This window comes from Besnoitia besnoiti, chromosome IV (genome assembly GCF_002563875.1).
Source record: "Besnoitia besnoiti strain Bb-Ger1 chromosome IV, whole genome shotgun sequence".
Taxonomy (NCBI): domain Eukaryota; phylum Apicomplexa; class Conoidasida; order Eucoccidiorida; family Sarcocystidae; genus Besnoitia; species Besnoitia besnoiti.
The window spans coordinates 1,264,047-1,288,276 of NC_042359.1; the positions used below are offsets into that span (position 1 = coordinate 1,264,047).

The 24,230-nt window shown below is 55.9% G+C and overlaps 3 protein-coding genes and 1 non-coding gene across 4 annotated transcripts; 2 read left to right on the top strand and 2 right to left on the bottom strand.

The window, feature by feature from the left end:
* Window positions 1-1,166: 1,166 nt before the first annotated feature.
* Window positions 1,167-13,192, bottom strand: BESB_053250 (oxidoreductase, aldo/keto reductase family protein; the record flags this gene model as incomplete). The annotated part of the gene is made up of 18 exons (XM_029363760.1): window positions 1,167-1,322; window positions 1,710-1,808; window positions 2,102-2,144; window positions 2,719-2,795; window positions 3,268-3,410; window positions 4,011-4,110; window positions 4,500-4,553; window positions 4,841-5,054; window positions 5,466-5,509; window positions 6,115-6,379; window positions 6,867-6,963; window positions 7,336-7,408; window positions 7,692-7,760; window positions 8,035-8,106; window positions 8,615-8,747; window positions 9,428-9,861; window positions 10,287-10,612; window positions 10,984-13,192. 18 exons carry the CDS (start codon window positions 13,190-13,192, stop codon window positions 1,167-1,169), a joined length of 4,608 nt encoding a protein of 1,535 aa, XP_029219683.1.
* A 1,093-nt stretch (window positions 13,193-14,285) lies between these two features.
* BESB_057770 lies at window positions 14,286-14,369 on the top strand. Its single transcript has one exon. It is a non-coding gene; the product is annotated as a tRNA-Leu (tRNA).
* Window positions 14,370-15,842: 1,473 nt separating this feature from the next.
* BESB_053260 (thioredoxin-like protein TLP1) lies at window positions 15,843-17,722 on the bottom strand (the record flags this gene model as incomplete). The annotated part of the gene is made up of 5 exons (XM_029363761.1): window positions 15,843-15,892; window positions 16,096-16,176; window positions 16,504-16,576; window positions 17,034-17,153; window positions 17,516-17,722. The coding sequence occupies 5 exons, from the start codon at window positions 17,720-17,722 to the stop codon at window positions 15,843-15,845; spliced, it is 531 nt and encodes a 176-aa protein (XP_029219684.1).
* A 1,437-nt stretch (window positions 17,723-19,159) lies between these two features.
* BESB_053270 (putative splicing factor DIM1) lies at window positions 19,160-21,661 on the top strand (the record flags this gene model as incomplete). The annotated part of the gene is made up of 6 exons (XM_029363762.1): window positions 19,160-19,201; window positions 19,759-19,794; window positions 20,271-20,372; window positions 20,662-20,738; window positions 21,102-21,220; window positions 21,609-21,661. The coding sequence occupies 6 exons, from the start codon at window positions 19,160-19,162 to the stop codon at window positions 21,659-21,661; spliced, it is 429 nt and encodes a 142-aa protein (XP_029219685.1).
* Between the last annotated feature and the right edge of the window lie 2,569 nt (window positions 21,662-24,230).

A 24,230-nucleotide genomic window follows, 5' to 3' on the forward strand; every position in this document is an offset into this window, starting at 1 on the left:
TGACAATACGTCGGAGGTTAGGGCGTGCGATTCCGCGCTGCGGCGCGCTGGAAATACGCGTGTGCATGCGTCCACGTAGGGGTACACTGCGTAGGGAGAAGATACAGATCACATGTACGAAACCAGACAGTGCCGCATGCCCAGGGGATCGCAGGCCGTCTACAACCGAGAACGAGAGAGGTTCGTTCTCATAGCCGAGGTTGAAAAAGTCTTTCGCCGCTTTTCAGCGCGACGCGGCAAACGAATTCCAGGGTTGCGTGCGCGGGCAGACGAGGGAGGGAACACTGAGTGTGTCTGTTCTGAGCGTTTTTCGAGGGATGTTTCCAGTTGCAACGCGACGTCTCGCTTCAAATTGTTCATTTACATGAACTTGTTTGATTTGTGAAAGTTTCTTTGTTTCTTGTGGAGCAGTCGGAATTGTTTTTGCTGCCGGCGCGCGAGGAGTCTGAGCCCAAGCGGAGTCTACAGAGTTCGCGGCGAGACGGGAGTGCATCTTTCTCGGTTGTCTTCTTGCGGCATCGAACCGCGAGACGCTGTGTAAGGGTTCCTTCGCACAGAAGGCCCCTGTCTGTGAAGAGTTTTGCTCAAGAATCAAACCACAGGCGCGTCCTAATCGGCACATGCGGCAGATTCGTGCCGGCGAAAGAAGAAGAGTGAGCAAGGCACATGGCCTCGGAGGTTGGTGCGTGAAGGCCGACACCACAGTTCACGAAGGCGACAGCGCCGATGAAGTCTCACAGGGACTGCCCCTGAAACTTCCTAGGCACAAAGAACTACGTCCCTGCACGAAATATATACGAACACACTCTTGCGCATGCTAATTGGACAGTACGTGTGTATGTAGGTCTATATATTTTTATAGATGTGCAGCATAAAGCTTCAGCAGGACCGAGGTCTTCAGCTGTATATCTTTACACACATATGCATACCTATGTGTACACACCTCCAGATATAGAAGTGTACAGGTATATATATATAAATATATCCATACATGGATACATATATATATCCATATGTGTTCCGAGTTTTTTGATGCGGAACTCGTCGGCACGCCCTGACGAGGCCGGCGCCGGTGCGCGAGCGTCTCCACGTTTCCATAGCAGCCGATTCACGAGAAAATTTCAAATTCTAGTTTCTCTCAGAAGATTAAGGGTTTAGGGTTGCACTTAGGGCTGCGGACCCCCGTCGGCGACGTCTTCGCCGGTGGCGTGCTCCCAGGGCATGTCGGGTTGACCCGAGTCTTCCCAATACCAAAAGGGCTCGGTGAACTCCAGCCGCCGGCGCTTCTTCTTGTCAGGAATGTCCGCTACGGCCTTCCAAACCTGACGCGGACTCGCAGGCACCAAAACACAGACGCCCTCTCAGCAAAACGCCGCCGCCAGGTATTCGCAAATACACGCAGATATACATGCGTAGGACAGCTCAGCTATCTCCCAGCGTACAACTATATATACATATAAGTGCGCATATCCAGCGAACTCAAAGGCTTGGCTGAAGAGACTTACACATGCGCATGGAGCGGCACTCTTCGTATTGACATGCCCGGACAGAAACACGTCCCTAGATATTTCCGCCGCTCGTTTCGCAACTATGTATATTGTATATGCATGTTGAGGCATATATATATATATATGTACATATATTACACACCGAAGAAATGTGTGCCTGCGGCGCTGGAGCCGCTTTTGGTTTTTTCATGGGCTTCGCACCTTTTTATCGAGGATGTCGATACCGTGCCGCTCGCGAAGGCGCTTGTCAATCAGATCGTAGTCCCACTCATTCCACATGCTGCACCAGAGGCCAGGCGTCTGAAAAACGTTCAAAGACAAACGCACAATTCTCATTTCCAGTACTGCCATATATATAGATATGCAAATACATACATATATATGTATACAGATGATAATACTACACAGTAGATATTACGCCTTACGGTACCGAGTGACAAGTCCGAGCCAACACTCAGTACAGGGATAACTATGTATGTATATATATACATCTATATGCATACTACATACATATATAAATATACATCTATAGACTTTTTAAGAGGGGCGAAGACCCCAGGCATCCTACTCCATGCATGCTGAGTTCGACCTACTCGTTCCATGTTGTCGTACAAATCTTGGAACTGCTGAATATTCCTGACAAGATGCCATGAGAGAGAGATGTCGAGACAGAGATACCTTGGTTCGTGGCTCGCGAGTTTGAAGGCGAACTACCGAGGCGCAGGCCAAAGCGCACCACCAGCGCACACGAATACACAAGACGTAGATATATATATATATATATATATATATATATACGTGTAGATGTACGTATATGTGCGGAGACGTAGTTGCCTCAGAGCAGCACGCCAAGGCGAGGCTGTTTCAGTGCGACAAACGTGAAGGGGGAGTCTACTCCACGCGCGAGTGCGATGCCACGGCGCGGAGCTGTACAGCGATCGAAGGCTGTCGGCTAGTTCTGATGTCACATTACAATTCCGAAGAGGCGGCGTCGGCGAACACGAGAAGGGGAGTCGCGTATTTGCATGCGCTCTGGCACAGACGTGAGGCGGTGCGAGTCTAGCAGCCCATGTGTCTAGCTGCAGAATCATGTCGCTCGATGAACGCGTCGAGAAACTGAGGAGGAAGATCGCCCGCCCTCCCCGCCTTTAGTGCATGCCTGGATTGGGCTCGACGGCGAACGCTCCGGGCACTGGCGGCGGCGACTGACCTGTGCATGACGTCGCAGATCGCTTTTTTGTTGGTGTAAAACTTGCGCATCGCCTCTGTGGTGTTTTCGCGATAAATCTGTTGACACACGCGCGCCAAGCAGCGAAAAAGCGTTTGAAAGAGAAGTCACAATTCCGCAGACGCCCACGCAGGCCCCTCTACACAGGTGTCTTCGTAGACTTGCGCCACGGGAAACTAGCGACGCAAAAACGCCTTTTCCCCGAACTCCTCGAGCTTACCATGCAACTGGCGCTTCTTGCCCGCGCCGTTACAGGATATATATATAGTTACGGCGATACGCTCGCGTATATACATATATATATATATATATATATATATTTGTATACATGTTTTCATCGCCGCCTTCCGGGCACGCCGAGATGAATCTGGCGAGCGTACCTCCGCACACGGGTGCGTCCCTATAGACATTCGTGTTAAGAAAGAAAATATAAGTACATGTGTGTAGATATTTATATGCGGCGCATATGTAGAAGGGTGCCGGCCGCAATTTTCGTAATTCGCACGATTGAGTCACGCGGCGAGTTCGCACCTTGTCGCCCCGCCAGACGAAGTGGAAGTCGGAGTGGTCCTGGCTCTCCTGCTCGCTGCGAGTGAGGTTTCGCCAGTTCATGTCCGCGAATTTCTTCTCATCCCAGCCGAACAATTTCTGCTCCTTCACCGCAAAGTATTCGCCTGAACAGCGAAACGCGAAAAGAAACGCGGGGGTACACATCACACCCGTTGAGCCGCAGCGCCGTCCTCGTGCCTTACATGCTCATGCAACGCCCAAAACAATTCTGTTTTTGCAGCGATGCTGTTTTTTTAGGAGACTGTTTCTCAGGAGAGCGACGCGCACACAAACCGAAATCGCGCCATGTTTGTGAAGCATCTCGATTACGCTTATGTATTGATCTGAGAGAAGCGAACCCAAGAAAGACTGCATCACCAGCGTATCTCGCGGAGACGAAAGACCGCAGCAAACGACAAACATAAAACAATAACTTTTAGATGCGCAACTAGAGGGAGACAACGAGGCCGCAAGCACCCGGGCAGGCACCGGTCCGCTCTTCCGTCATCCCTGCCGGCGAATCATAGCACAAAATTCCTCAGTTGTTCGTATAGAATCGCCGCCAAAAGACGACACACAACAAACGTGAACGCCTCACAAAATGGGTTAGAAAGAAACATGCGCAGGGCACGTCAGCCCGCAAGCGAAGAGGCACATTCTGCGAGTGTTTGGCTCTCCGGTTCGATTCGAAAAAATCAATGTATCGTTGCCCGGCGCGCACTCACCCGGCCTGCCGTCCTCAAGCATCTCCTTCCAGAGACGAACGTTGAAGGCGCCCTCGTCCGAGGGATCGTCGGTGTCTGCTGCAGCGGCGCGGAGCTCGATCTGCGGCGGATAAAATGGCATGTATTGCAAAACAAAAGCGAACGTGGAGGCTGAGAGGGACGCGAGGACGGCCGCACGCGAGCCAGAGACGCGCGGGGCGACGACGGAGCCTCCGGTGCCGCGAGCAGACCCAGTCACGCAACTCGGACAATGGAAAGAAAAGGGAGCGCGCGAGTGACCGGGCACGCAGAGAGATGAGGAGAAATGGAGAAGCAGAGGATAGGTGAGAGACATAGAGACAGTCGGGCAGATGGAAGAAAAACGATGAGAAAGCGTGAATACAGGACGGCGCTGATTGACGGAAAGAGATTTAAAGACTACGAGGATTCTGCACGCCTCAGCGAAGTAAATAAGAGGAAACTGAGGTCGGCAAGTGGACAGGGACTCACGAGCTCTTCGCGCTTGCGCAGGTAGTCCACCTTGTCCGCCACGAGCGGCTGAGGCTGTGAATCGAAACAAAACCAGACGCAATCGACCCTGAGGAAGTCGACAGCTAGGAGAGAGCAGGACCGCAACCGCATGTCGCTGACTGTCTCTCTACGTACACACGCATATACCCCAGATACAAACTAAACATATAGTTACGTTGCGCAACCCTGAAAATACGTGCAGAGAGGGCACGCGCCTGCCTACTCCGACTCGGCTCCCTCTCTCTCTCTACATACAAATATGGGAATGCCGGGGAGTGGAGCACTGCGCGTTCCGCCGATACCGTCTCGCGCAGCCTCACCCAGTGCGGCCAGTAGGTGCCTCCACTCCAAATCGGCTGCCGCCCCCAGCGGAGAAACTCAGACTGCGAGATGAGCTGGTCGTGCTCGAGGTCCTCCAAGACCGTCCCCGCGTGAGGGCCGCCCATTGTGGGCGCGCGGAACCGCAGAAAGAGCTCGTGGAGGAACGCTTCGAGGGCTGGCGGCAGCGGGTAGTTCAGGGAGCGCACCGAGTCCCTGCAGCATCGGCGAAAACAGAAGCAACGGCAGAGCTGCCTGGAAGCGACCGACCCTTCGAAGCCGCGCCCAAACCCTAAACCCTCAACGGGCGCGATGCACACGAGGAAGGAGTGGAAGTGGAGGCACCTGCAGATGACTCCGGCTCCCGAGCGGCGGCTACGAATCTGCTTCCTCTCGCACTCCTCTCCTGCATCGCCGTGCGCCTCCTTTTGTTGTGGGCTCTAAGGCTCGATCGCGACCGGAGAACCCTCGCTCTGCAGTGTAGTAAAGAGGAGTGGCTGCAGTAGCGAATGTGCAGGAGCCAGCTGTCAGGCGTGTGTCTCCCGCATTTACTGAATATCGAGACACACGACGAGGATCGAACACTCGAGACTTGAAGAAACGCGGTAAACCTACACGCGTGCTTACCGCAGTTGACCAATCGTCCGCGGTCCAATGATGGCGCTTCCGAGCTGAAGTGGAAGACGAAAAGGCGGTCATTTTGAGACTTTCACAAATGACTGGCTACCCGAAAGCGAGAAAGCGAATTCCTGTAGCGACATCTGCCAACCTCCACTGGGGGAAAGTTAGACGACTCAGGCCTGGAATCGGACAGCGACGAGATTCACGCGGCGCTGCCGCGCACGCAGGCATTTCAAGGCGGCGCAGACCGATAACGATTCCAAACCGCAGCAAGAGACAGAAGCAAATAATCCAATAAAAGCATCTCCCTCCAGCGTCGCCGACCAGGCCAGTGCCCCCCCGTTTCGTTTCGAAAGCCCCTCTTTGGCGTGATCTCTTGATAGTGACGTCGCCTCCTCTCCATTCGTCGCTCACGTCCCCCGTGGCGTCGGTTGCCGATCTGCATGTCTATACTATATACGTACGCTCGATAGTTGAACACGTAAATCTTTATCTATATGAACATATAGGGATGTAGTACAGGGGATTACCCGTGTACGCGCATACGCATGCATACGTGAATAGATTCATACATATATATAGATATATGAAAACCGCCGTTTCCGGGCGGCTTCAGATGCGCTGGAGTGCGCTCGTTGCGCGTTTTGGCACTTACGAACGGCCGCGAGTAAACCCAGCTGAGCGCGAGCTGCGCAGCCGAAAGTCCGAACTGCCGCGCGGCTTTGAGCAGCTCGCCCATGTGCCACTGCGCCCAGACAGAGCGGTGAGGGAGGAAGGTGTCTCTCCATTTGTTGCAGCGGCTGTTCGCCGCGCCGAAGGACAGGTAGCCGCTGTCCTCCGGCAGCTTCGTCCGATACGTCGCCACGGCCCCGTCCCACTCGTCCTGCCCGAGCCGCTCGTCCGGACCCCGCGGATTGAACCTGAAGAAAAAAGGAACGAAAAATCTCGCCGGCAGGCGGCCGCGTGGGCGCGGACAGGGGAAGCCTGCTGTGGCGGGAGAGTCACGACCGGACGCTCGGAGCGGGCGAGCTCTGGAGCTTCCAGAGAACGGTTTACGCTTTAGGGTTTATATTGCCTAGGGTTCAGGGTGTCGCGACGGGCGCCGACCGCGTCGGCGACGCGAGACAGGCTTATGAGAAGGCCCGAAGGCCACAGGGGTGACTGGCAGCCAGAGCGAAATCGCGGGGCAGCGAACAAGCGAGACAGTTTGCAAGTGGAGCGATGCGGCCGAGTCCCCAGACCCCCCTTCTAGACGGAAGACGCGAGAGCACTCGGAAGCGAGAAGGCGGCAGGGTTCTCCATCGAACTCCCGCAGAAAAGCAGAAGGCCTCAAGCCGGGGCTGTTTGTTGGACTCAGAAGTAAGTCTAGAGATGCAAAAAGCAGCGAGTGGAGGGCCAATCGCCTACCGCTCAGGGTCAAGGTACTTTCCAGTCAGAATGCCCCCCGCGAGGACGCCGTACGCGAGTAGTGGGACGTTCAGGTTCCACAGCATTTCCGGCATTCCTGCACTCGCACCAAAGAGAACAAGAGAAAACGCGACACGCAACACGAACCAGCTTCACGCGCGTGGATGCGGAATGTGCCTCAAACACGAGGCGGCAGGAACCCATGTAAACACACTGTACACCCGTGCATGCATGCTGCGCGCACACGAGTGCACACGCCACACAGACGCATGAGAATGTGCTTATATGCATGTACTTACATATTTCGGAAGCTCCGAAATCCATACGCGTGAGAATGTGTATGCATGCATGTACACATTTCGAACGCGGCGAAGCGCACGCGCATGAGAAAGTGTCAATATGTAGTGTTTATTTCTTATTTCGACAGTATCGAAGCCTGCGGCATTCGAAGACGGGGCGGGGCGCGTACCGGCAGACTCGAACTCGTTGCGATGCATCACGTTATAGAGACACTGCACGCTGACGACGCGCGACAGCCCCATCTGAGGAAAAGTGAAAAACAGGAACAGAAAACAGAAACAGTCGAGCTTTGGGGGTCGTCAGGCGCCCTGGAAGTTGGACGGAGAGTCTCGAGCCGCACTGCCGTCCGCAGAGATCGCGAGAGAAGCCGAGGACTGCACAAAAAGCTCCAGCAACCACCCGCGCAGGCGCCCTATGCCAGCACACGTCCGAGAGTAAGGCGTGAAAAAACCCAGATACGTGTGGAACGGGCTCAGGCGCGTCTCAGCGAACGACATACAAACAAGAGCGTTTTCTACTACTCACCTGCTCCGCAGCCGAAAACCACTTATAGACGCCCCAAGGCGTCTCGTTGCTCAGGCCGATGTGCAAAACCTGGGGGAGAGCGCGCAGCCGAAAAGAAGAAACGCAAGACTCAGACAGCGAGAGTGAGAGGCGTAGACACACCGCGACGAAGACGTGCGACCGCAAACCGCGAACCCGAGTAGAGGAGCGACGCAGGATCAAAAGGCACCCCCAATAGACGTTCTGCTAACCTGTCAAGGCAACGAGGTTGGTCTTTTCCTGCTGCTGCTCCTGCCGCACGCCAACCAAGAGAAACTCTATCTAGAAGAGCGTGTGAAGGCTAGGGGTGGCGGGATCCTCTTACCTTTCCTTTGTCGATGAGTCGCTGCAGAATCGTGAGCTGCTGCTCTATGGTCACTTCGTCCTCGCGTTCCAGCTGCGGAGGCAAGCCGACTCGCCGCACCGCTAGAATACACAGCGGATTACGACGTCGAGCGCGAACAGAAAAACAGACACACGGGGCTAAGAAGCCACGACACGCGCGCCACGCGAGGCGACGTCGCGAGAGCCGAGCCTCGCGAGGAAGCGAGGGAGTGCTCCATAGGCACGACGAGGCGCGGCGACGGTGCGGCGACAAGGCGAACGAAACGAAGGCGGAGACGCGCGAGCGGACATCAGCGCGGGTCACACGCACCACTTGCACGGCGAAACACAGGGCTCCACTGCAGCCGCCGCACGCAGGATGTTGCCGTCCCTTCCTAGATTCACATGACTTTGAATGCGTTTCGCAGTTGTCCGGTGCTCACGGCGCGACTTCACTTTGCTCGGCTCGTGGAGAGCGCCGCGCATTTGCTGCGCCTCGACTTCGCCTCCCCTCTCGTGGCGCCCATAGCGGGTCGTTTTGAGGCTCTGCGTGGGCAGCCGCGCCCCCCCTTTCCGCTTACACCCCAGCAGTAGGTGTCTTCGCCCAGCTCGTGTCTGGGCACGTAGCGATGCGGCGTGTCGAGCTGCAGGAGATCCACGGCGTCCACTCCTAGGCGCAGCAGAAGGTCGTCGACAGCTTCCTCGATGTGCGCGCTGCAGAGAAAGCAGACTCGCGCGCCACCACCGCGCAGCGATGGCATGCGCTAGGGACGAAACGACGGGCACCAGAACCCGCAAAACACCCCAGCGACACACAACGCGACAGACGCGCGACTCGAGCGAACCAAAGGCAACACACCCGCCAGAGAGGCGAGATGCGACGTCGCGGCGAACCGGCGGGGGGCAGAGACAAAGCGGGCAACGGGCAGGGCTCACTTCGAGCGCGGAGCTGAACAGCGCGGAAGAGTAAAGGAACAGCGGAGCATCACGGCGAGAAACCTGAGCTGCGTGAGCACATGCGTCAGGACGCCCGGCGCCAGGTAGGCCATAGAGACACGCCGAGACGCCTGAGCAACGACTTGGAGTGAACCCCGCGGACGAACCACGCAAGTCAACGCACAGAGCCAGGCGCAAGCGCGCGATAGGGAGGTCGCTGCTGCGGCGACGCGCCGGGAAGCATGAGACCGCTACGAGTCGCAGAGAGAGAATGAAAGGGCACGCGGAGATAGACCGAGACAGGCACAGCCAGGCGGAGACAGGGAGAGAGAAGGCATCGAATGCCGCATGCAAGCCTCCCCCTGGCCTGCAGGCCGGCCGCCCTTCGCGGCGGCGACTCGGCGGCGCGACTCTAGCATCGGCGGCGGTGCCTCTGCGTCCGCGCGTCTGTCTCCTACCTGTTCATTCGGCGCTCAGCGCGATCCTTGCGCGCCCACCAGCCGCGCTCTCGGCTCCACACGTCGTCGCCGGCCTCGCCAGTCGGCGGCTTCCGCGCGGAGCCGTCCGCTTCGACCGCGTCGGGGTTGTGCTCGCCCCACGCCCAGCGCGAGGCGCCCAGGGCGCCCGCAGCGCCCATCCGCGCCTCCTCGTCGCGCATCGCCCGCTTCAGCGCCTCGCGCTCTTCGCGAAAACCCGAGTAGCCTCCACTCAGAATGCGCGCGGAGATCCGAATCCTGCGCATCTCCGCCGCCAGCGAAGACGCGGAAGTTCCGCAGGCCGCTTCACTCGCCGCGCGCGCGAGATGCGAACGCAGAAAGGGGCGCAGCACCTCGACGTGGCCGCGGCCGTGCGTCGCGGGCGCCATCGGAATTGGATCCAGTTCGCCGACGTCCTGGGACGAAACGGCGGAAAGCAACGCCGGCAAGGGCAGCACATACGGCCATTCACACACATCAATGCACATATATATATACACATATCTATATATATCTATATATATTTATCTATATGTATATGTATATGTTTGTGGATCAGCAACGAAGTCGTGATCTTAGATAGACATACACACAAACAAATGCATGCATATACAGGTATACAGGGCGTTAAGTGTAGCGCCGCGATGGCTCAACCGGATGCGCGCTTGGAAATATATAGATGCGCGCAGATCTGCATGCACTGGGTGAAGCTGTTTCTTCAGCCAAGCTTCCCCGCTAGAAAAAGAGGCCTGTGGCGCCATCGGAGACCGCGGCGCGGAGAGAGGAATCCCCCGCGTGCCAGCGGCGGCCGCGGCCGGGCCTCGGGGCTGACTCCACGTACGAAGAAATTGATTCCGTATTCTCCGTAGGCGCAGTGAAGCATCTCGCGCGCGTCCGCATCGTCGATCATCGCCGGCGATCCAAACATGCTTGTCCCGAGGCACAGACCGCTGACCAGCATACCGCGCCCGCCCGCGCAGCTGGAGGGCTCTCCGCGTTCGCCGCGGGGTTCCCTCCCTGCGACGCGCGCGGCGTCTTTCTTCTCGCCCTCTCTGGCTTCACTCGTTCGCCTTTCAGCCCCGCGGCTGCTGTCGCCTTGGCTCCCGGGGGCAGACGCCCCCTGCGGCCGCAGCGGCGGCACACCCCCCAGGCGCCGGAATGGCATGCCTGAAACAAGAAAAAAATCGCTCAAAACGGGGAAAATTCGACTGAGAGAAGGTGGCTCCCCCAAAGGCGGAGGTGATGGCAGCCCGACAGACCGAAAAGCTGCACGCGACTGCCAGGGAGCGGCGTGAGCGCTAGGCACGACCAGGAATCAAAACGCCAGAAGACTCGAGTCTTATACGAGAGAGTCCACGAGCCCAGACGCAGAGGAAGGCCGAGAGAGAACGATAAGCGGGAGCAACACCACACTAGCATCTGGGTCGTAGTTTCCTGTGGTAAGATGAGTGGGAGGAGGAATCCATGTATACACCTGGAAGCCACGCACACCGCCACGCGCCGACACAGCAGGACGAAGGACTTATACTCGCGCATACCATTGAGAAGCTCGGGATGTTGAAGAACGGCCTCGACGGGAAAACAGCCATGCGTGAGCTGCGATCTCTGCATCTCCTGTAGCGCGGCGCGCCTGAACCGTCTTCCAACTTCCCGCAGTGAGAGCCGGACGGGCACGCCACTCTGTGCAGGCGCATCTGGCGGCTCCACGTTATCGCCAGACGCGCTTCCCCTGGCGCTCTCCTCCTCACGCGTCGCACGCCGAGGCGACGAAGCGCCTGCCGCCCCAACACGCGCCCAGTCGCCGCCGCCCACGCTCGGGTGCCCCCCTCCTCGCTCCGGCGAGCTGGAGGTTGGCGACCGCGACGAACTGTCTTCGGCGCTCAGCTCGCCTGCCCCAGTGGCCTCCTCTGTCTCTTCGCCGCTTGAGGCAGCCTCCGGCTGAGCTCCTGTTCGTCTGCGGCCGGATCGCGCACCTTCGCCTTGCCGTACGGCCCTGCAGGGTCGGCCTGCGTCGCCTTCGTCTCCTCCTTTGCCCTGTGGAGTTCCCGCCGCGTCTCCGTCCTTGAGGACTCTGCGCGACTTCACTCTGCCGCGCGCTGCTCCCTCGCCGACGGCCGCGTGGGCAGCGCCAGCCGCCAGCGAAGAGACGCCGTGGCCTGCAGACGAGAGCGGAAATAAAGGCGACGCCGAGACGCAGGAAGAAGCCTCTCGCACAGAGCTAAGCAGCGGGCGCGCGGGCGCCGCAGCAGAGGCGCGACAGGCAGAGGACGCACGTCGCGAGCGACACTGAGGGCGAGGCGATAGCGAAGGCGAGACGAGGAAGAGAAGGCGGCGCGACAGACATACCAGACGATAGGAGAGCCCCCGATTCGTAATCACCGGATGAGCACCTGCAGGCCGCCTGTCAGCTGCGCCACAGTCGCCCCGTGCCTTCGGCGTCCAGCCCCCCGCACGCAGCGCAGCCCGGCGCCGCAGGGATGAAGGCAGAAACGCGGAAGATGAAGAAGAGAAATGGAGCTCTGATGACGACGCCACCGGCGGCGTGCATGTCTTCCGCTCCCCATGTAGCCGAGGAGAGGGGCGTCTGTTCGATTCCGCCGCCGCGACGGCCGAGACTGAAAATACGAACGTGTCTCTTCCCTGCCGCCCTCTAAACTCGCAGGTCACCGACGCAGAGCGGAGACACACAGGCACAGAGGCGAGCGGGTAGTGCAAGAAAAACAAGCCTCGCGATGAAGGAGGAGGCGCGTGCGATGACAGGCGCGGGCGCCAGGAGGGCAGGGAAGACAACGGCTGAGGCGAGGTATTCGGAAGATATGAAAGAGGCCGCGGAGGCGACAAAGATTGGGACTCGCAAGCTGAGACCGACGCGCGAAAGAAAGCCGCGGAGTCGCCGAGTCGAGAGCGCCTCGCCTTGCAGCTGCGCGTCCTGCGTGGAAGCCCATGCGTGACCCCAGCCGACGGCGAGGAGAGAGGGTCGGAAACCGCCGCGAGGGAAGGCGAAGATGACTTGAGAGAAAGAGACGACGGCAGGGTCGAGAGCGCAGACGAAGAGAAGGCCGGTAGTGCAGAGACTGGCAGCAGGAGCCTCGGCCCGGGTAGCGAAAATCCAGGGAGAGAGAGAAGCGACCCAACCGAAGGAAAAAGGACCCGTTGAACATCCTGACAGGCTTGGGGCGCTTCACAGGCCGCCTCACCGTTTTCCAGCGAGGCGAGCGCGCGACCCTTACAGAGAATGCAGCGGGCTTCAGAGACGAAGCGAGAGAAACGAGAACGGAGGCGGGCGGCCAAAGACGCGAGCAATGTCGCAGTGGATGACAGAGGCGACGCAAGAAAGGAGGCGCAAAAAGAGACAGGGGAGTCAGAGCCGCTGGACGCCTGCGCTCCGCGCCGCCTGCGCTGACGCAGGTCGCTTGCGGCACGCCTCGCAGCTGGGGTATCGGAGTGGAGGGCCTTCGAGCGAGCCCGCGAGAACGGAGAGTGTGAAGACGCCGTGTAGAAGCTAAACAAAGAGAGAAAAGACGCTGACGCAGGCGAGGAAGCACGCGTCGAAGAGGAAGGAAGGAAAGGGAGGGACAACCGCGAAAGCAAGACGAATAAAGGAGGAGGTTTTCGGGCGGTCAAGGCTCCTTCCTGTCCCGCCTGCTGACGGTGGTGGACTCCAGCAGACTTTCTGAGAAGTGCAAAAGCAAGCACGGAGAGGAGAAAGAAGAAGAGGAGGCGCGCGGACGCGCCCCCGCTTTTCATTTTTCTTCGCGCGGCACCGCAGACGCTGGAGCTGCCCTCTGCCTCACTCTCGACGGCTTTCTGTCGCGCTTTGACTTCGACAGAGGCGAGAGAAGACTCGGCCTCTCTTGGCCACGGGGGCCCTTCCACAGACTCGACACGGAGCCGGTGCCCATGCTCAAATAAGGAACAGTGGAAAGGGACCTCGGAGGGAGTTTCTGGAGCGAGAAGGCGTGCAGCGATAGTGAATGGGAGCGGCGCCCTCAGCCTCGCGGGAGGAGGTCGACTGCGAGGAAGATGTCGAGGGCAGAAGAGAGACTCTCTTCTGCCCGCTTTGTATGCTTCTATCGCATCTCCCTGCGCCCTCTCAGTTTCCTCTCCAGCTGCAACTGTTCTCCTCTTGGAAGAGAGCCAAACACCGAAGACAGAGCCGAAGGCCTTTTGCCAGAGGGCAAACCTTTCCGGTAACTTGTTCATTCGCTGGCAGAGCTGGTTGTGCCGGAGACAGGAGACAGCTGAGTGCGTAGGCTTCGATGAGAGGCCGGTGGATCGCAGGCGCGTCCTTCGGCACATCCGCGAATAAGGAGTAAAGGAGTGCTACTGCGAAGAGGCAAAGAATGACAGATGAAAACAAAATGGGACAAGGAGAAGGAGGCGAGACAGTGACGGGGCTCGGCGACGGGAACTTCCCTGGGTTCGTCGTGGCCGCGAAGACACACGCACGTGTGCACTCCAGATCGAAGGAAAAGGATAAAACTCGTCTTCTTCGCCACAGGAGTCTGCTGAAAAGAAAAGCGAATGCCTTTCCACGACACGAAAGGCAACAACACCAGAGCATCGACACGCGAGCGAGAAAGCGGACGCTCAGCAGACATCTACTTTTCCCAGACGAGCGTGCACATGCGTACGCATGCCTCGTCAGTCGACGTTGCAGTCGGCTGCACACCCGAGTTGATTTCCTGTGCTCTCTGGCCCAACTTCTTAGCACATCTTCTGCATTTCGGATAAGTAAGCCGAAAGGAAGCCCAAGGAAGCAGGTTTTGCGCTCTACACTCGATATTGGAAGGGCGAAAGGAGCCACCGCACCGCAACTAAGGAATTGCGTCTCTCCTTCGCACGGATGGCCGAGTGGTCTAAGGCGCCAGACTCAAGTTCTGGTGGACAGCAGTCCGCGTGGGTTCAAATCCCACTTCGTGCAGAATTTTCCTCTGCCAAAAGCCGAGGTTCCCCGAATATTCGCACGGTTGCTTCACCACGTGACGGATAAAACAACAATTGAGCCCTCGAAGTAGCTGCGACACAGCCAGGAGAAATGCTTTCAAGCGCCGCTAGCTGCGGCTGGCGCAGCGTGCTGTCAGGTGAAGCCTGCCGGCGACCGCTCTAGAAGCAACTCGTGTGCGCTTTCGGGTGCCACCAAGAACCTGGAGACGGAGGAATCCGTGACCCAGAGCCTTTTTCGTGCTCCTTGACGTCCGATCCGCACGGTCTCCGATACTTCGGGCGTTTCCTGAGGAATGTCAGACAGCTGAGGCCGCGTACGGGTGCAACGTGAAGGAGCACGGATCGATAGAGCTACAGAGATTCGTCCCATGCGAGCGCGTGTCTCCTTCCGCGCTGCGCACAGAGCCTCTGCCAAACTCACTCTGCAGGGGTTGGAGTGCCCTAGGTATCGACTGACGCTGTGCTTATGCAAAAGGTCGTTGTGCATCTACTTGGCCGCCCGGATGCATACTGCCACGAGCTGGGGGGGCGACCTAGAACCGGGACTCCGAGATGTATTTATCTTTCCATGGATATGAGACCCTGTCAACGCGCCTTGGCATTGATACAAGACTAGCTGGCAGAGCGTGTCTCAATTCCAACGTGTCCAACACTTTTACGGCGAGTATCCTCGAAGTGTTTGTTCTTGCAATCGTAAGCGCCTCCCTGACGTGCGCATTCCACTGAGTCATAGCTTTGCCAGGATGTGCGCGTCCCCTGTAACTGAAACAGCAACGCATGCTATTCACGTTCGAATCTGTGCTTCGTTACGCAGCTCACGATGGGTTCGCCGTCGGCGTTCTGTGCACTCCTGCCGGAAGTCCCACATAACGCGTCTGCTGTGCACTTTGCTGTGCGATACTCGAGAAAAGAACTCTTCTCGCTCATGTTAGAGTTTTTCGGCTTTGCGCACCTATCGATGCCACGTATCAAAGCGTGAGCGTCACTTTTGTGTTGCGTGACGTTGGGTTTCTGCATGTTCCAAGCAGTGCTGTCTTGGGTGTAGTGCCGCGGGATTTGCCACCCGCCGAGGATCGGCAGTGCGAATAGGCTAACGACCGATTTCGCAGTCTCTTTACGATTGCAAGCGCCTGGACGGCGACGGCGTTTTTTCAGCTTGTGAACGGCAGTCCCGCAGCATATAGTGGCACACCCTTCCATTCTAGAGCATGGCGGTTCTAGCGAAACGCTGCCAGTCCGAAATACTCTTTATAATCCCAGGGGGAAATTCATGGTGAACACGCTGGAGCATGTAACATGAGCTGAGCGCGTGCATCGGCGTGTCTGTGTTTTCCACGCAAAAAATCATTTCGCGAAGCCGCAGCGGGCTGCCGCACCTCACCGCGTCGCCGCGAGCACACATGGCTGTTTAACACGTGTCAGTGACCGCCTTCAAACAGAATCGCAGGTTTCACCTCGTGCTTTCCTTGATCGCCTGCTCGAGCCTCGCGGTGTTTCCGCCTTCAAATCACACAAACAGAGAGCAAAGCGCATATATGAACAGGAGGAATACCTTTCTCTGTTCACGAGCAGTGCCCACTCACGCACACGGCAGTTCACTGGTCTAACACGGGCGCTGCTTTGTGTCTATAAATCGGCGGAGCCTTCCTGAGACATTCTCAGCTGGCTGAAACAAGCCCTTGCCACCACCGGGAAGTGCTTACCGACAACCGTGTTGACTCTCTTTCCATTCTTGAAGACGAGGAAAGTCGGCACGCTGGAGATATCGTACTCCTCAGCAAGCTCTGCCGACCGCGCATCACTCAGGACGAATTAAAAAAAAATGGAATTCCAAAAACGAGAGACAAGGGCGTGAAACGCCCCAACGACATCAGAACAAGAACGCCAGCCGCGCGACGGCAACTTCGTCACAGAATTGGCATCGCGTCTGTCACCGGCGCGCCTTCTGCACGCTGCTACCCGTTCTGTCTCTCCACCGCGCTCTGCTGAGGGATAGACTCTGCGTCCACGCCAGGACCCCTCGGTAAAATTGACACTCCTACCTCCTCGCCCGCATCGTTGGCTCTTCTCAAGTTTCTGCTGTTCTGATTCCACTCTTGCTGCTGACGTACCCGGGCACTCGTCAATATCGACGTGAAAGAACTGAACTTCACTCGCTGGCATCTTGTTGCTCCAGCCTTCAACCTGCAAAAAAAAAACGCACACGCGCCCGCGAACCCGCTCAGCATCGATACATACATGCCATCGCATATATATATATATATATATTGGATACTATTATCGTATATAGATACGCGGAGCGACATGTGCAGAACTGCAAACACTCAGACGTAAACAGATCTACCCACAGACTCAAACACTCCGGCCTCAACGGAGAACTCTCGCTCTCCTCTGAAACACAACCGCGACCCCAAAAACGCACATCTACTTACGAATAGGAACCCGCAGGTGCGACACGTCCGCATATATCCGCGCCTACCTGGTTCGCATCAAAGGCAAACTGCCTTCAAGGAAAGAATGTTCATATCTATATATATGCGTGCCTGTCTTTGGTCTGAGGAAGCGAGGCAGTGCATCGGTCACATAAATGGGGAGAGAGCTACGGGCGCGAGCCGCGCTGCAGCTCGCGGAGATGACTTACGATGGGGGTGACATGCCGGCAAGGTCCACACCAGGAGGCTGAGAACTGAACAACCTTCACCGGCGTCTCGCCCGCCTGCGAGGCGGTAACTGACTCGAAATCTTGCGTGGATTTCACTTGCTGCCCGAGAAAGCGCACACACAAACGGAATCGAGATCGAGCAACGCATTGAGGAACTTACCAAAAGAGAAGAAAGCCCTTCCGCCTGCCAAAGCGTGACATATCTACCTACATATACCTATATATAGGTATCTATACCTTTTCCTATATATATCTGTACTTCATATATATACATATATATAGGGCAGCCGATGTCTACTTTCATGTCAGCGTATCAGTAGAGTGACTGAGTCATGCGTACGGTGGCAGGCCCTCACTCGCGCTCTCCCAAAACAGCCCCCTTCCACATAAACATGTTTTTCTCACATTAAGGAGTTTTGCGCATGCGCACGTCGCCGGTCGATTCAAGAAAGAGGACTCACGTTAACGATAGCTCTCGTCTGCAGAAGTCCGCCGCAGAAGCGGCTGTTTCCCACTGGCGAGACGCCTGCGCCGCGCACGCCGCTTGCCGGCAGCGAAGCGAAACCTCTCTGCGGAATTGCGCATGCGGCGGCGAACGAAGAGGACGAAGAAAACACTCGAGAGCGAGATGCCAGACGGGCGTTAGCAGCCCTGAGAATGCTCGCCATTGTGTCGCGCGCGCCTGCCAGAAGCAAAAAGAAGGCCCAGGGGGCGGCGAACCTTCAGAAAAAATTGAAAACAGACGACCTCCTAGCCTGACCAAGGCGGTGTGTAGACCGCTGCGCCTCGTTGGCGGCTGTGCGGCAAGAAAACCCGAGAGGAGGGAGAAGATAGAGAAGGAAAACGCGTACAAAACGAGGTAAAGAGACTCACTCAAATGTATATCGCTTCTCCGGTGTGAGCAACGACGACACGACACCGTTTCGTGTGGATCTTTGTCACAAGAAAGCCGGCAATTTCACGTTCTCACGCAAAGGAGAGAGGCGCGGAAAGCCTCGAGGTAGGACCGAGGGGAAAGTTGACAGTACGAAATGCGTTTCAACGGTTTTCACGGGAAACGAGCGTCTCTTGTTCGCTTGTCGAATGCGGTCGACAGGGCGTTTCGTCGAGGTTTAACGGCAAAACTCGGCGCAAAGTCGCCCGCCGCGAATCGTCGCACTTGCCGTCATGCGCGGCTGACGCCTTGGTGTGTCAGAGCTGGCTCGCCTGCTGCAGGTTTCCGACCCGTTCCCTCAACCCCGATGCGCTGTCGCTTCGATTTGTTTGAAAGAATGCGATTGAATTTCACACAAGTTCTCAAACTAAAAATGTAGACAGACTGAGGCTCGCGAGCTGGTCGCCAGCGACTGCGGCAGGGAGTGAACTTGCGCCTGGTCCGCCCGCATGCAACGCTGCGCACAGTCGCATAAGTTCTCGCTCGCCTTTTTCTCTCAGTGTGTCGCTCCAGGCGCTTCCTCAACGGCTTCGGCCTTTCCTCTCTTTGAAAGACATTTTCCCTTCGAATGGCACACTCTGTCAGTGCTCGCCACGACTCGCAAGCAGTTCTGCGGAAGCAAAATTGGACGTCTTTGACAAGCCCGACCCATCTCTCTCTTTTCGCCGTCATTCAGACGAGCAGATTTGTTCGGCTTGGCTCAACTGCGTCCGCTCTCCTCTTCTTGTCTGCCTTCAGTTTGCGTCTCTTTTTTTCCCTGTATTTTGCGACGCCTCCACTGCCGCGCTTCGCTTTCTTCTCGGGACTCTGCTCGCAGCTTCGTTTTCTCCCTTCCTCTGTAGCGCTCGTGGCCTCCTCCTTCGCTCTCTGCTCGTAACGGCTGCGAAGGATACAGACGGTTCTCTTCCGCGTTCGCGTGTCGCTTGTATTTCGTTTGATCTCCCGTTCGCAGCGGCTGCAGCCGCGTGAGAACGACGGCAAAAGAGTTCCGCCCCCAGGCAGCGACGCGGCCGTCTCGTTGCCAACGAAGGCACGAAACGCTGTTCAGGAGGAAAACTTCGGAGAAGCAGGGGACTGAAGTGTTCAAGAGACCGCAGCTCGCGGCGACTGCTTAACCAGGAGAGAAAACAGAGGAATTTCATAATCGAAGAGGAGTCTACAGCGCGGCAAGATGTCGTACATGCTTCAGCATCTTCACTCGGGATGGCAAGTTGTAGGTTTCGTCTAGTCGTTTTCCTTGGATTTTCTTCTGCTGGAGGCACCCAAGTTTGATAGCCGAGGCTCCTGAACTTCGACCCCTCTCTGCGTCCTGTACTCCGCTGTTTAGAACAGAGATCCTGCGCTGCACCAGGGAAAGCACACGGCTCTTTCGCGCTGTGTGACTGTTTCTGCGCGTCGCCTTCGTATGAATCTCATGTCATACACGAGAGTCAATCTCGGACGCACTACACACACCGCTGGACAGAAAACGGATCTCTGCATTCTCTTGGGGTGTCCCTCCCCCCACCCTACCCCCCCTCGCCGAGATGAGGTCACACAGACAGGACAAGATGCATTGCGGCTTTGCTCTCCGCGTAGACTGCCAGTCGCCATCCCTGCCTCGCATCTGCGGATTCTTCTCTTTTTCCTGCATGACGTGTATTGAAAAACTCTCATCCGTGTAGTAATATATATTGAATCAGCGGGAGCGGCTCCTGCAGGCAGACTGACTTTGATCGCGAGCCCTGCTGCACTCCATCTGCTGTTCTTTTTCTTTCGTGATGTGCGCAGGACCAAGCCATCCTGACGGAGGAGGAGCGCCTTGTCGTGAGTGTTGAACTCCACTTCGAAGATATCCTCGCGAAAAGTCCATTTGTGTGCATCTGCCTCCCTCTGTGGAGGGTATCTGCTGCGCGTGCGTCTCTATTTCCCAGGGTTTGCATAGTTGTTTTCTGTCTGTGCGTATGCGTCTCTTCGTGAACATACCACTCTCACGCCGACCGGTGGGCACTTACATGCATGGGCGCTCCTGCGCACAGCGAACTCGACACAATTTTAATGAAGTATCCCTGCTGGTTTTTTCTATGCACTGACGTTCCACGCTGCCCTTCCCAGACACGATCTGCTGAGGGCAGCCTCTGCTCCAGCCGCGCGGTGCCTCGGCGTTTCGTTCTTGAGTTCAGAGGCGCAGCTCTCGCACTGCCTCCATCTAACACACCCATTCTTCCCTTGCAGTTGGATGGGTTATTTGTGTGTTTTTTCCATTTTTTTGTTTTTTCTTCTTTTTCCGGTGATGCGAGCAGTGCATCCGCTTCGGGCACGACTACGATCCGGAATGCATGAAGATGGATGAGCAGCTTTTCAAGGTCGCGGAGGACGTCAAAAACTTCTGCGTGATTTACCTCGTGAGTTTCGTCTCTCTTTAGTCTTCGTTCATCTGTATGCTGACTCTTTCTGTTCCTTTCCGACGCCTGCGTTGTGGCCGTTTCGATTTGGTTTTGGCTCGCTGTGTTGTGCATGGTGTCGCATGCTCCACAAACTATCCTGCATTTCGCTTCCTGCACGTTCACTCACCTCGCTTCCGTTTTCTGTGTCTCCTTTTCCTTCCGGATCCCTTTCGTCGGAATACCCTGTTTGTTTCTCTGGTTGACTGTCTGTCGAAGTTTTTCTCCGCGGCGTGAGGGTATTCTGCAGGTGGATACGACGGAAGTTCCGGACTTCACGACGATGTACGAACTCTACGACCCTGTCACGGTCATGTTTTTCTACAGGTGAGACACAGCGAGAAATATCTGCTCCAGTGCATTCATTCAGGCAGCCATGCATGCCATCGCTGTGGAGTGGTCAGCTCTGCGCCGAATCAAACATATATATATGCATATATATTCGCATACAAACGTATACATGTGTGTTGATTTGCTGCGCCAGGTTTCCCGAATCGGAGAGCATATATATATCAATATATGCGCATCTACATATAGGTGTATGTCTCTATGTGCATGCATAACGATTATAGGGCTATTTGCGCGTTGGTATGTAGAATTGTTTCAGCTGCGATCTCCCGCGATTGGCGGGGATCTGAGTGCGCGTCTGCTCAAGGGGCAGGCGAGGCGTGTGTCGAGTGCTGCATGCAGAAACAAGCACATGATGATTGACTTGGGCACGGGTAACAACAACAAAATCAACTGGGCGCTGAACAACAAGCAAGAGCTCATCGACATCATCGAGTGCATCTACAGAGGCGCGCGAAAAGGTAAGTTGCCGCGAGGGACGAAAACGGCAGACTGGAGCCGCGGCGAAACGGAGAGAACTCCGTCTAGGATTAGCATCTTCAGCGAGTCTCGGTCTACGATCAGCACACGAAACGCAGCAAAGCGATTCACGAGAAGGAAACAAGCAAGAAACGCGGATCGCATCGCACGTCAGCTTGCGAGGCCGCTGCGGAAGGCGTGAATTGGTGTCGGTGGATGTCTCAGCATGCCCCGCGGACTGGAAAGAACTTTTTTTCGATGCCTCGTCCTCCCTCGTCGCCCTGCCCTCTGGCGGACTCACCGACAACGCAACGGCGCTCTTTTCTTATCGTTTTCTTTTCTTTCGGCGTGTCTGCATGTGTCTTTTTTCGCTGCGCATCTGTCTCTCAGGTCGTGGCCTCGTGATTTCGCCAAAGGACTACTCCACGAAGTATCGCTACTAGGGCTTGGCGCTTAGCTCGTCTGTGTGTACGCTCGGCGATCTCTCTGCGAGGCGTTTCAGAAATTGCCTCAGGGACTGGCAATACCGTTTGGGCTCCATGCCCCCTGCAGCGCGGAATGTGTCGCTTTCTGTGCAGTCCCAGTCGGCGTGTGTGTGAGGCTGCGCTTTCGCTTCGGGTTTCGTGCTGGCTGATGCAACCAGGAGGATCTCATGTAGCGGTCACTTCATCGTACGCTGTCGTCCTCGCCCTTTTTGTCTTTTTTGTCACCGCCGGTCTTCGTATTCCTTCCGTGTCAGCGAAGGTTTGGTCGCGCGCGACTCTGTCGAAGGTATCGTGCCTTTTTTTCTTCAATGACGTTCTTCGCTCGTCACAGATCGCGCCTCGGGCGCTTCACTGTCGTCTAGACTTGTCTGCTCTGCTTCGTTTCTTCCTGTTTCCTGCCTCGTCTTCTTTCCTCGAAAAGCTCGTTCGCTCTCTCTACCGTTCAGCGGTGCCGCCTCCACCTCCAGGCTTCTCCGCTTGCTTCTTCAGCGGCGCGTCGCCCTGATTCACGTGTTTGTTTTGTTTGTTTCGTCGTCGCGGCTGGCCTCATCGGAGAGGCATTGCCTGCTCTGTCGCGTGAGAGTGTTCACCGCGGTATGCTGCTCTGCATGCGCATGAAGGAGATGCCGCAGCGAGACTGGAGACGACCTCCAGACGCAGCGTCACAGTGCCGCGTTAGCTAGGGCAATAGGCACGTCTGAGTAGCGAAGAGGACTTCAGAAGCGTAGAAACCAGAGATGAGATTTGAGCGCTTTGAAAGAATCAAGAGAAAACGACGTTCTACCGACTGTAGCAGAGTGTACCAAGCGCCAGACACGCCGAGATAAGAAGGGGTCGTGGCGAGGCACGAGAAGGAGGTCAAGGAGGCGAAACTCACAAATACGGGTAGCCGATGGAAGGCCAATCTTGAGCACAAATACATTATTGAGTGGAGTCAAAGTGACGTTAGGGAAGTGACGTTAGGGCATAGGCTAGAGTTCAGCGTAAGCGTTTGCATGTTGTTCGCGTGAGGCTCATGCACGCGAGGCGAACTGTTAACAAAGACCGGTAGGGATACAGAAAAGGACTTGCCAGCGCGATAAATTAAAAAGGGCCTCTCGAACAAGAGAGGATTGGCGTCTCGTTAAGAAACGGAAACGACGGCTGACCATTTCATGCTCCTTCGAAGATTTCGCTCGTTGGCGCCCGTAGAGAGCTAGGCAGAATAATATCTCTCCGAACTCGCGGGTACAGCGGCGGTATCGGCTGCCCATCGAATACGGCCAAGCAAAACATCCGCGCGACACTCTCGGTCGCTTCTTTTCAGCTTCCCCGTGAGACAGGCCCTCCTGAAACGCAAACTGGAGGCTCTACGAGGCAGATCGAGTCAGTCTATAGACCGGGCTAAATTTGATTATATATATTTGGTATATATATACATATATATGTATACATATACGAGATATATACATATGGTTACTTCGCTTCTCGTTCCTTGGACTTAGCGAAAAAAACGCAAATCCCGATGCGATTCACATATATATATATATATTTTTCCAATGACTGCGATGATACATATGTTGGCATACCACCAGCATGAGCTCATGCATATATATATATATATATATATATATATATATATATATATATATATATATATATATATAGGGTTTAGGGTTTATATATATATATATATATATATATATGACAGTTATTACAGGTGTCTGTGCAATTGGGAGTCGGTATATTGCCTCGGAATAAGAAGATGAGCTACCAAGGCCCATCGTGCTGTTGCTTTACACCACCTTGTCTCCGGTAGGAATGGGACTGGTTTGGTCCGGTTTCTGAAAAAAATTCGCCTTCCGCTTTTACCGTTCGTAGGCCGTGATGGCCTTTCCCTCGTCACACACTAGGCGATTCATAGGCCCCGTCAATCCTAGTAACATCTGCAAAATACGCGTCTTCGAAAAAAACGACAATCATTTCCCAACGCAAAATGCTTGACGCAGAATTCTTTTTTCAGCTCGATCTTGAGCAACGAGTCGCCGAGCGCTGGGAACGTTGCACGCTTCGGCCTGCCGCATGCAACTCGACTGCTCTTTCGGCATGCGACGACGGAGAAGGGATCTTTTCCAAGAAGAAAGGAGAGACTCCAAATCAACGCCCCCTCATCTTCTCCTCTTCTTATTCTCTGGAGGTGCATCGGCTCCTCTCTCTCTCGAGCGCCGTTGACGCTCCCTCCGTGTGTCGGCGCCCTTCTCTTTTTCCACTTCACTGGCCGCGCGCCTCCTCGCCCTGTCCCGGCGCGCAGTTGTGGGCGGCTCTCTAGAGTTATCTTCCCTCTTCTTCTTTTCTCCTCGCATCTGCGTTTGTATCTGACCTGCTTGCGCGTCTCTGGCGCGGTGCTATCCTCTCTCCGCGCACTGCTATCCTCTCTCAGAGGATGTAAACACACGCGTGCGTCCTACGCGCCGATGAAAGTCACAGTAGGAGACACTTCACTGAAGGACTTGTCAACGCATTCCAACTGCCTTTCCCTAGTGCACCT